Source organism: Pseudorasbora parva, chromosome 11 (genome assembly GCF_024679245.1).
Source record: "Pseudorasbora parva isolate DD20220531a chromosome 11, ASM2467924v1, whole genome shotgun sequence".
Classification (NCBI taxonomy): domain Eukaryota; kingdom Metazoa; phylum Chordata; class Actinopteri; order Cypriniformes; family Gobionidae; genus Pseudorasbora; species Pseudorasbora parva.
The window spans coordinates 46,510,547-46,522,354 of NC_090182.1; the positions used below are offsets into that span (position 1 = coordinate 46,510,547).

The 11,808-nt window shown below is 39.7% G+C and overlaps 1 protein-coding gene across 4 annotated transcripts in view; it reads right to left on the reverse strand.

The window, feature by feature from the left end:
- Window positions 1–11,545, reverse strand: part of LOC137093296 (amyloid beta precursor protein binding family B member 2) — a 66,393-nt gene extending 54,848 nt beyond the window's left edge. For 2 of the 4 annotated variants that reach the window (XM_067458131.1, XM_067458128.1), the window contains exons 1-3: window positions 11,380–11,545; window positions 6,887–7,876; window positions 3,632–3,780 (exon numbers count right to left, since the gene is read on the reverse strand). In XM_067458131.1, coding sequence (XP_067314232.1) covers window positions 3,632–3,780; window positions 6,887–7,859 — 1,122 coding nt within the window. In that variant the 5' untranslated portion in view covers window positions 7,860–7,876; window positions 11,380–11,545. Of the gene's footprint in view, window positions 1–3,631; window positions 3,781–6,886; window positions 7,877–8,693; window positions 8,917–11,379 lie in introns of those variants that run through there. The other 2 variants (XM_067458130.1, XM_067458129.1) reach the window with 2 other exon arrangements.
- Window positions 11,546–11,808: the final 263 nt, after the last annotated feature.

Genomic DNA, 11,808 nt, shown 5'->3' on the forward strand with positions numbered 1-11,808 from the left:
AACAATATGGTAAAATTGATCCAAAAGACTCAAATAAAAGGTAAAAATCAGATCAGAAGATGCCAAGTGTGACCCCTAAACGAAGAGGACCAGAGGGAAAGTGTAAAAGCTTCATCAAGCACTTCCAACAGACCATGAATAACCTCCAAAGCGCACTTTTCACAGCGATCACTGTAGTAATACATAATCTGGATTATGTAACATACGTTGCCTTAATCAAATGTTCATTAACTTCAGCATTGCGTGATACTGTGATTTCCGTCATTTTGGCATCATAAATTACATTTACCGGTGAAAACAAACAGAAAGAGACGTGAGGATTTCAGGAGGAAAACGAGACATTCTTTGTGCATTGCAGTGAATTAATAATGGGATATATCATAAATGAAATCAGGAGAACAGACCACAGACGTGCAGTGTATGTGGAGGGGGTGGGCAAAAAGCAGGAAGGGAACATGCTCAGCAACTGGGTTTTTTTTTTTTTTTTGTATTAATTTATACATTGCAAAAAAATTCTCTTAGTATTTTTGTCATGTTTCTAGTCTTATTTTAAGAAAAAAAACTCTCTTAATTTTGAGATATTTTTCCCAAAATAAGACAATAATTTGCACTTGTCTAGTAAATGTTTCTTAATATAATAATTTGTAGATATTTTAACTAGAAACAAGACAAAAATACTAAGTAAGAAAAGCATTTTCTATTATTCTGTCCTATTATTGTGCACTATATGTTTTTGTAAAATAATCATGAGGAAAAGGCGGCAGCGACTGAAAGAGCTCTTGCCATACAGTCCCTGACAAAAGTCTTGTCGCTTATCTATTTTGTAGAAATACCTGATATTAACCTGACTTTTAATTAATTCATTGGTGTTAGAAATAGCTCATATGAAAAGCTAAAACCCTCCCAAATGATGTTAAATAAACTGAAATAAATAATGTTCACAGAAGAAATATTTATCATTTAATCAAGACGGAAAGGTCAAATTTTGGCAAGACAAAAGTTGTCACCTATACAGAAATTGAACAAATTTACAGCAAATATAAAAATATGTCAGCAAATTAAGTTGTGGTGCTGTGAGATCCAAATTTAATATCTTGTATGACTTCCATGAGCTTGAAGGACTGCATCCATGCGGTTTAGCAAGGATTCATACAATTTATTGATGAAGTCATCAGGAATAGCTAAGAAAGCAGTCTTGCATGTCCCCCAGAGTTCATCAATATTCTTTGGTTTCGTCTTCCATGCGTCCTCTTTCATCCTACCCCACATATGCTCAATGATGTTCATGTCTGGTGACTGGGCTGGCCAATCCTGGAGCATCTTGATCTTCTTCGCCTTGAGGAACTTTGATGTGGAGATGGAAGTATGCGATGGAGCACCGTCCTGCTGCAGAATTTGGCCTCTTTTATGGTTGGGAATATAAGAGGTAGCTAAGATTTCTTGGTATTTTAGACTATTGATGTTGCCTTCCACCATGCAGATCTCTCGCACACCCCCATACTGGATGTAACCCCAGACCATGATTTTTCCACCACCAAACTTCACTGTTTTCTGGGTGAATCTCGGATCCATTCTGGCTCCAGTAGGTCTCCTGCAATATTTGCGGCGACTGTGGGGTAATTCAACTGAAGATTCATCTGAAAATCCACCTTCTGCCACTTTTCCAGCGTCCATCCTTTTAGCAGGCTGTGGGCCTTGGCAAATGCCACGGTTTTTCAATTGTCTTTTGTTTAGTGCTAGGTTCTGGGCACTGATTCGACCATGGAGGCCATTTCGAGACAGAATCCGACAAACTGTTCTGGTTGACACAGGGACTTCAGGTGACCAGGTCTCGTGGAGCTCTGCTGCAGTGGAAAATGGGCTGGCCTTGGATTTTCGAGCCAACAAACGGTCCTCTCGAGCAGTTGTCTTGCGGGGTCTGTCTGACCTGGGCTTGTCAAAAACGTCTCCAGTCTCTTCAAATCTTTTTTTTATCCTCTGTACTTGACGCTGAGACACATTGAAGGTGTCTGCCACATCAGCAGTGGATCTGGTCTTCAGCCTCTTGATAATCAAAACTTTAGTCTCTGGGTCAATCTTAGGCATGTTTGCAGAGGTCTAGTTGCAGTTGATGTGAAGGTCTAGCGTACTGGGGTTCTTTTTATACACACTTGAGACCTAATTGATCCATTATTAGTCAAAGGTGAAGCTCATATGACAAGGTGACAACACTTATGCCTTTGCAAAAATTGACTCAATGGGCTTTACCAAGCTGTGAATATTAGAATACTTTTTGAAAGTTTAGTTTTTCACTGAAACATTATCACAAAAGCTGGTGGGATTAAAATGAGCCATTTCTTGTAAAAAAATCTTGATTAGAAATATATTTCAGCGGCACTTTAGGTCAATTTGTACACAAGCGACAAGACTTTTGTCAGGGACTGTAGTTATAGATCATATACTCATAACGTACTGTCAACACTTTAAAATATCAATCGCTACGTTATTCTCATAATGTCTGAAAATATAAAACATGAAGAACAATCGATAGCTCATTCAGTCAAGCTGATGGATAAGCTTTATTTGCTGCACAACCTTATGATGAACCTTATGAAGTTGCCCAAACCGGAAGTGCCAGCCATAATTCAAAACGCATTAGGCTCGTCAGGAATAAGGAGGATATGATTAACAGAAGTCAGTCACACTGCTGTGCGTTTCCTTCAAGCCTGTGAGCTCAATAACTCTTTTCCTGCCAGCATTTAAAAAAATAAATAATAATTGTCAGCCACCTCAAGCATTTTTGATCATTTATAAAAGTTTCATGGCACTAAGAAAATTTTGTTGTATGGATATATGACCATGCATTTTATCAAAAGAAAGAAAAAGAATGCATGAAGCTAGAATAAAACGTTCTATCAACACTGGAATGTGGGTTAGTGTCATTAAAAAAAAGCCACATTTTGAGCAAAAAGCTGAGAAAATCACATTTTTCAAAGCGATGATCAAACACAGATGGAGGAGATCGAGTCCATCAACACCTCTAATGCTTCACAGTCCTGGGTCCACATCTCATTCACTAACATTAGATAGTTTTGATTCATTTGCTGTTTGATATTGATGCATTTGATTACATATGATATTGCTTGTTTCTGCGTCTTCTTCGCCTGTGTTTTGCTCAGGAGATTCAATACTCTTTTTAGAAGATGTGTAACAGTATAACAGTGAAAACAAGGAGAGCCAGAACATTCTGGCAGGGAAATTGTCAACTATTAACATGTACATACTTCGATTCAATCATTTGCTGACGGACAAATCATGTTCCTGACCACATTTCTCATTTCGAGAAGCCGTTTTACTCATATTTACGCCACAATAGGGAAGAAAAGATGATTGCAATTTATGTTTCATGCTGACAAGAAAAGGGCAACCCCTTCGATATGTCAATCAGAAACATCATCACATGCAGGAAAACTGAGCTGAAGATCACAGCCGAGTCCAAACAAATCTTCTATGCTTTCATTATTCCTTCATTTCTCCCTGTTCTAGCACTTCCTGTGTGTATTGCCTTTATGAGATTAATCGCTTGCTATATTCCTCATATGCAAGTCACTTCTGATAAAAGTGTTATATGAATAAATGTAAATGTGTCTACCTCAGTCTGTGCTTTAGTGCAGGGCACAGGAAGACACGCCCCCTTCCCTCTAGGCCCCGCCTCCAGGTCGGCACAGGCGTCAGGCTGATCTCGCCAAAAATGCACCCGCGGCACGTCCTGCAGCTGAGGCGGCTCTTCCCAAACACCTACTAAATAATATATTTACAATATATGCACATAGAAAATGGTTATTTTAAATGGGATCTATAACACCCTTTTTACAAGGTGTAATATAAGGTGTAACAATGTAACAAGGTGTCCCCAGTATGTGTCTGAAGTTTCAGCTCAACACACCCAACAGATAAATTATTATACCATGTTGTAAAAGCCCATTTTTGATTGAAAGGAAAAACATGCAGTTTTCATGCATGTATCTTTAAATGCAAATGAGCTGCTGCCCCACCCCCTTTCCAGAAGAGGGCGGAGCCTGTAAAGCTCGTGCCTCGGATACTCTGCCAGAAACTAAAACATGTTTGGTTTTGATGATCATTTCTATCGCGCTCACGCAGCAGTTCTTCATCATCAGAGTTTATAATCTGCATGCATTTTAAAGCCTTGGTTCTTTTTAAAGCTTTTATGGTTTTCTGAGCACACACACTCACACACTCACACACTCACACACACTCACACACACTCACACACACTCACACACACTCACACACACTCACACACACTCACACACACTCACACACACTCACACACACTCACACACACTCACACACACTCACACACACTCACACACACTCACACACGTCAGGCAAAATGTCCTGTGAGTATTAAACTAAGTTCTCTTTCACGTCTTATTGCGCTTAAATGGTAAAATACACACACGGTTATGTCAAAAACACAAAGATCACATAAACACAGTCGGTTTTGTCTGAGAACGTAAAGAAATCGCGTGTGTATATTCGATCTGTGTATGAAATATACAGTACCTACTGCTAGATCTGCTGTTGATGTGAATCAAACAACAGAAGAAAAAAAAACTGAAAGTCACCCACTGCTCTCGACTGAGTAACTTTAGTAGATTTAATAAGAATCGACATGGCGGACTGTGTACAGCTCACCAAGGGCGGAACTGTATGTAAGAGATGTATTTCAATGAATCATAAAATGGCCCTGATATGTCTCTAGACATTAAGAAATCATGTTAAATTCAAATACTTATATCACTGACAACAGTAGTCCTGCCAGGATATTGTCATTATAAAGTTGTTGTTGCGGCCCTCAGCTAATGTTGATGTTGAAGGCTGAAGCTCCGCCCTCCACCTATCGACCAATCACGAGTCAGTAGTGTTTGGGCATCCGGGTTGCCAGATCTGCTCTAGTTACCACAGCTGCAGATCTACAAACGTTCTGCTGATCCTGCAGCCAATCTGGCAACCTCGAGTCAGGGGGAGGGGGAGGGGGATACACCGCTCTACAGTCATCTGAAAGTGATTGCAGTACCAGTTTTGGCCACAATCTTACATACACTGCCTTTAATTTCATTTCCTTCACTGTCAGAAAAAAGTACATTGCTGTCACTGGGGTGGTACCCTAAGGCAGCCTTTCTCAAACTTTTTTCAGTCAGGGCACCTTTCAAAAGTGCATACAATTTCAAGGCACCCCAGTTTAAAATATATTTTAAAAACACTGCATAACCCAAATTTAAATGCAAATGTCCTGTTTATTTAGACCGGACAGTAATAAACAGAGCATAATACTCCATTTCAAAGTAAAAACTGTCCGGTTCTTGTGGGGCTTTTCTTTTTAAAAAACGATCCATGCTGCTGTTGCTTGTTTCTTGCTCTTTGTGAAATCAAATGTATTTTCACGGTTAAATTATAAAACAATGTAGCCAACTGCACAGTCACACGACACACAGTGAGGACGTCATGACAGTTACTGATGTGAGACGGATTTTTATGGTTAATTTTAGATATATATTTATCTAAAATTAATTTACAATTTTATTAATCCGCTCATATGTTTAACTCTTTCACACGTAAATGTAAAACTTTCTGGCTGACCCCCCAGCGTGAGTTTTTCAAAGCGACCGTAATTATGTGTGGCTTTATGGTTTCCATGGTGACGCCTCATTGCTTGTCACGTGACACACCGCAGCAACAACAGAGCTGAATGAATGATGATCTGCTTTTATGTCATTTTTCCTTTTTTATTCAAAATATTCACAAATTTGTTAGATATGGCATGAATTATCTGATATTCCGATTGTCAAATATATACAAGTGGAAGTGTTTTGTTGTTTAAACACCTTTATAACGATCGTGTTAGTTGAGCTGTATGCACGATGGGCGCCGCCATCGCCGCCGCAGTTCAGAAAATCGGATCTGTTGGATTTACAAGACGTGAATTCATCCACTTCTCCCAAAATACATAAAAGTAAGTGGCAGGTGAACTGGGAGAAGAATAGAGTAAACTTTAAAGTTACTGACACAATGTGTATCTGATATGAATAAAACTAATTATAATGGAAAGGATTATTATTGCCTCTTCATTTTTCATCATTGTGTATTTTACACAATGATGTGTAAAACTGATGTGAACTCTAAATGTATTGTTTTTTTAGTGCGTATATGTATGAAACCCAAACTAAACATTATGTGGCTGAAAACACTGAAAAGTTGTGATATATGACAGCTCTGAGCGCGCCTGTCTCTGGCTCAGTGCAAGCCAATGCGAGAGCACATTTGAATGAACGTGATGCACTGACCGTTCTGATCACGTGTGTGAATGTGTGATCGTACGTGCAAAAGGGATACAAAGAAGAAGAATGTATTTATATAAATTCAAATATATTTTATATATGAAATTTCAGAATTTTTTTTTTTTTAGCCTACGTAATTTTTTGGCGGCACCCCTGACACAGTCAGGGGACACCCCGGTGTGCCGCGGCACCCACTTTGAGAAAGGCTGCTCTAAGGTACAAAACCGAAAAGGTACTAATACACACTCTTAAAGTACTGATATGTACATTTTAAGGTATGAACATGTACCATTTAGGGGTGAGTAAGGTACAAAGATGCAACTTTTCACCTTTTAACCTTAGGGTACCGCCCCAGTGACAGCACTGTACCTTTTTTTCTGAGAGTGTGGTTATTGTATATCTATCTGGCAACCTCGAGTCAGGGGGAGGGAGAGAGGGGATGCAGCTGCAGTACCAGTTATGGCCACAATCTTACATACACTTCCTTTAAATTGCAATAATGTGTCGTATTTTTCCCGTACTTTTGATCAGTGTGAGTGTGTCACCTGTGTCCTGAGGCGTTTCCACAGACGGACTCTCCTGGGACAGTGTGGTCCAGCTGGAATCTTCCTCCTCCTCTTCGTCCTCCAGCTGTTTTTCGGGGCGTGGCAGGCGTTCGGGCGACTCCTCTGCTTTGTCTCCTCTCAGGTCCAGATGTAACATGGACCTCATTTGGGCTTTTCCTCCGGGAGAAGCTGCGGTTTCTGCCGTCCTGTCTCGGACGCGGCTCACACGCTCATTATTCGGCCGGAGAACGTGTTCGTAAACGTCTGCCGTTTCGGGACTCTCCTCCTCCTCTTCTTCCTCGCTGGCCAGCAGGAGCAGATGGTTTTGGGGAAGGGTGAGATGCGCCTCTACATGGTTCTCTTTGGCCCACGTTTGCGCCTCCAGCTTAGGCAGGAGGTGTTTCTCCTCGGCCTGCGTGTCTTTATTTGGGCTGCCGGACGCCTCCTCCTCTCGATGGTATTCCAGAAAGCTTTTGGTCCTCCTTCGGATCGCAGGGTTCTTCTGGTTGTCCTTCCCCTCCAGCCAATCCCAGCTGCTCCTGCTCAGGAGGTTCTTGTCATTCTTGTTGAGGTCCAGCTGCTCCTCTTTCAGCTGCAAGTTCGTGCCATTCTTGGCCAGTTTGGGATTGGAGGTGGAAAAGGAAAGCGAGGAGCAGTAGAGCGATGAAGAGGAGGCCGATTTGGTCGGGGCGGGTTTACCGTGCACAGGGGCGTGGCTTTGGCTCAAAGAGGCGGGGTTTTGGCTCAAACCCATTGCGTTCTGTATATTCGTCAGTGCATATTTTTGACGACTCTTCGACGAGCCTTGTGTTTCCTTGACCACGCCTTCCTTTATGGTGTCGCAGCTCAGCTGCTGGTTGTGGGAGGAGCGTAAATTTAGGGAGGTGGGCGGAGTCAACAACGAGCCACTGTGATTGGTCGATTCTATGGTCGATGCGCTGCGTCTGAGTGGAGGCTTCTGCAGTGACATCATTGCAAGTGATAAATCGGCTGTGAAGAGAGAGAACATTAACGTCATTAAAGGGTTAGTTCACCCAAAAATTAAATGTCTGTCATTAACTCCTCACCCGTAAGACCTTCGTTCATCTTCACACACAGTTTAAGATATTTTATATTTAGTCTGAGAGCGTATGCAAGTGTATGCACACTATACTGTCCATGTCCAGAAAGGGAATAAAAACATCATCACAGTAGTCCATATGAGACATCAGTGGGTTAATTAGAGTCTCTTGAAGCATCCGAAATACATTTGGGTCCAAAAATAACAAAAACTACGACTTTATTCAGCATTGGCTTCTCTTCCGGGTTTGTTTTCAAACCTCAAATAAAGATTCAAACGGTTATGAATCAGCGAATCGATTCATGATTCGGATCGCCAGTGTCACGTGATTTCAGCAGTTTGACACGCAATCCGAATCATGAATCGATTCGCTGATTCATAACCGTTTGAATCTTTATTTGAGGATTGAACACAAACCCGGAAGAGAAGCCAATGCTGAATAAAGTCGTAGTTTTTGTTATTTTTGGACCCAAATGTATTTTGGATGCTTCAAGAGACTCTAATTAACCCACTGATGTCTCATATGGACTACTGTGATGATGTTTTTATTCCCTTTCTGGACATGGACAGTATAGTGTGCATACACTTGCATACGCTCTCGGACTAAATATAAAATATCTTAAACTGTGTGTGAAGATGAACGGAGGTCTTACGGGTGTGGAGCGACATTAGGGAGACGAGTTAATGACAGACAGTTCATTTTTGGTTGAACTAACCCTTTAATTCCAGTCACTGAAACTTATTTACCAAAGTAAAATCCCTTCTTCTGAGTAACTACATTTCCTCTGTCATTCAGCCATGTTCTGTTGTGTGTTTGTGTGACTCTTAGACTTGATCACCTTTGCATGAACTGCACAGTCAGCACAGCGTCTCAGGTTAAACGCCAGCAAACACACACATATACACACAAACACACAGGCTTTGACGGACAGGTGGAAAATGTGTTTGCTGCAGATTTCCACTGAAGATCAGTGTGATTATACAGCAATATTCAGCACAACAGCCCACACACACACACACACACACACAATGTGTGTCAGTATCCACATGCGTGACTGTTTTTCTCTGCATCAGCTAAAACCTGTTGTTTTGACTGATCACAGAAGTGATACAGGAGGTTAGATGTGTTATTGTCTTCATTAATAACTATAAAGTATAACTTTATAAAGTATATCAAATATATACTTAAATCTAAAGTTATCCAAGAAGACAACTGGATATTAAACTCTAAATAAGGATCAAGATATTTTAGTATAATCTAGATTTAACTTGCTAAAATTGGACAATACAAATAGTTTATATTTGCATATGCAATAATATGAAATTAAATATAACAGCAAAAATGTACAGTACAGTAAAGTATGGCATCACATAGCCAAAAAATCTTGGGCAAAAAATTACCAATGAGTATAATCATATATGCAATACATTAAATCGAATATATGACAGCAAAGATGCAAGGCTGAATCATTTCAGCACAAGGCACTAGTAAAATACTTTATGCCTATGCTAACTCTTAATATAAATCCTATATGCAATGAAATTAGAAATAGGACATTAAAGCAAAAATACTAAACTCGGTGACTCTACTAGTATAATACAGTATTGCATTTTATTGCATATAGTATTAAAATCATACAAGTATTTAATTAAAATTGCAACGTCGCAAAAAGATTAATAAAATACAAGAGTCATTAAATCTACCACCGTGTAGTACTCCATAACAATACTCTTGGAAAATAATTTACAAACACTTTCATTATAATCCTATATGCAATTCAATTTATATTTATAATGCAGGACTAAAAAACCTTTCCTAGAGTACATTCTAGCAATGATTGCATATTCTAACTCTGGTTATAATTATATATGCAATCAAATATGGATATTACAGCATCATGCAAGACTTTTACTATATTATGCAATTTTGTCCTACACTAGTGAAGTCTCTTGGATCATTCAAGCAAACTGTTGATTATAATCCGAAATAGAATATAACAAGAAACATGCAGGACTCAATAACTTCACTGTTATAGCATTAAACAGCAAAAGGCTCTAATAACTGATCATAATCCTCTACACTGCAAAAAATGCTCTTCTTACTTAGTATTTTTGTCTTGTTTAGTCTATATCTAACAATTCTTACATTAAGAAACATTTACTAGACAAGTACAAATTATTGTCTTGTTTTGGGGAAAATAACTCAAAATGAAGAGAGTTTTTGCTTAAAATAAGATAAATAATCTGCCAATGGGGTGAGAAGAATAATCTTGTTTTCTGTTTGAATTAAGATTATTTTTCTCACCCCACTGGCAGATTATTTATCTTATTTTAAGCAAAAACTCTCTTCATTTTGAGTTATTTTCCCCAAAACAAGACAATTACTTTTGCTTGTCTAGTAAATACTTCTTGTTTTAAGAAATGTTCGATATTTGGACTAGAAACAAGACAAAAATACTAAGGAAGAAAAGCATTTTTTGCAGTGTAGAATTCGAAATAGGACATAACAGCAAAAATGCAAGAACACAGCATTGCATTTTATTGCACAGTGTTGCATTGCATATAGGATTATGCACTAATTATGATCATATATATGCATGAATGTACACTCTAAAAAAATTCTGGGTATAAAACAACCCAATGTTGGATCAAATATGGACTAACCCAAAAATTGGGTTGTTTTAAGCAAATATTTAACCCAACCCCAGGATTAAAACAACCCAATCGCTGGGTTAGTCCATATTTGACCCAACATTGGGTTAAAACATGTTTTAGAGTGTAAATGCAACATAGCAAACTATGTTGTAAACATATATCAAATACAACACTCAATAACACAAATATTGAAGTGAAATAAAGGCGAACACCGCATAAGTTGGAGTCAAACCCAGCAATGACATCATCATCATCATCATCATCATCATACTCTAAAAAATGCTGGGTTAAAAACAACTCAAGTTGGGTTGAAAATGGACAAACCCAGAAATTGGGTTGTTCGAACCCACAGTGAATGGACCTATTGAAACAACCCCATTTCTGGGTTTGTCCATTTTCAACCCAACTTGAGTTGTTTTTAACCCAGCATTCTTTAGAGAGTGTGTATTGTAGAGCATGCACAGAAGTTGTTGTTTGTCCTGGAGATCATGTTCAGATCGGCCTATAATAACATTTATGACGCACATCTGAACTTGCACAAACACACAGTCTGCAACAGCATCATCACACACACCACACACACACCCTACATGACATATGTGAGAAGTGTCAAGTCACGCTCTCACACCGCGCATCCTGTGCAGGACACACTCGATCCAATCCTCAATGCTATAAAGTTGCTGCAACGAAGATGCATCAGATCAATCGATGTGATCAAGATTCAGTGTGTGTGTGTGTGTGATGGCATGACGTCATCTGTTCAGAGACAGGCACTCACCAGCACCGACAGCGCGCGCGAGTGTGTTTCGGCTGCTCGCTTCCCTCGGCTGGAGATGCTGATGCGGAGCCGCGAGGTGACGCCCGCTTTTAAAGCCCCGACGCGACGCCCGCGACCTCTCCGCACCGAGTACAGCGTGTGCTCCTCTCTGCGCATGCGCTCCTTGGACGCGGGCACCGACCAATCCGAGCGCTGAGCGCAAGCGGCCTCATGAATATTAATCAGCTCGCGTTAGCGTGACCCTTGACCACAAAACCAGACAAAAGGGTCAGAAATATTGAGAAAATCTCCTTTAAAGGTTTGATGCCAAATTAAGTCTTTAGCAATGCATATTGCTACTAATAATACATTGTTTATATATTTTCGGTAGAAAATGGTCAAAACATGATCTTAATATCCTAATGATTATTGGCATAAAAGGAAAATAGA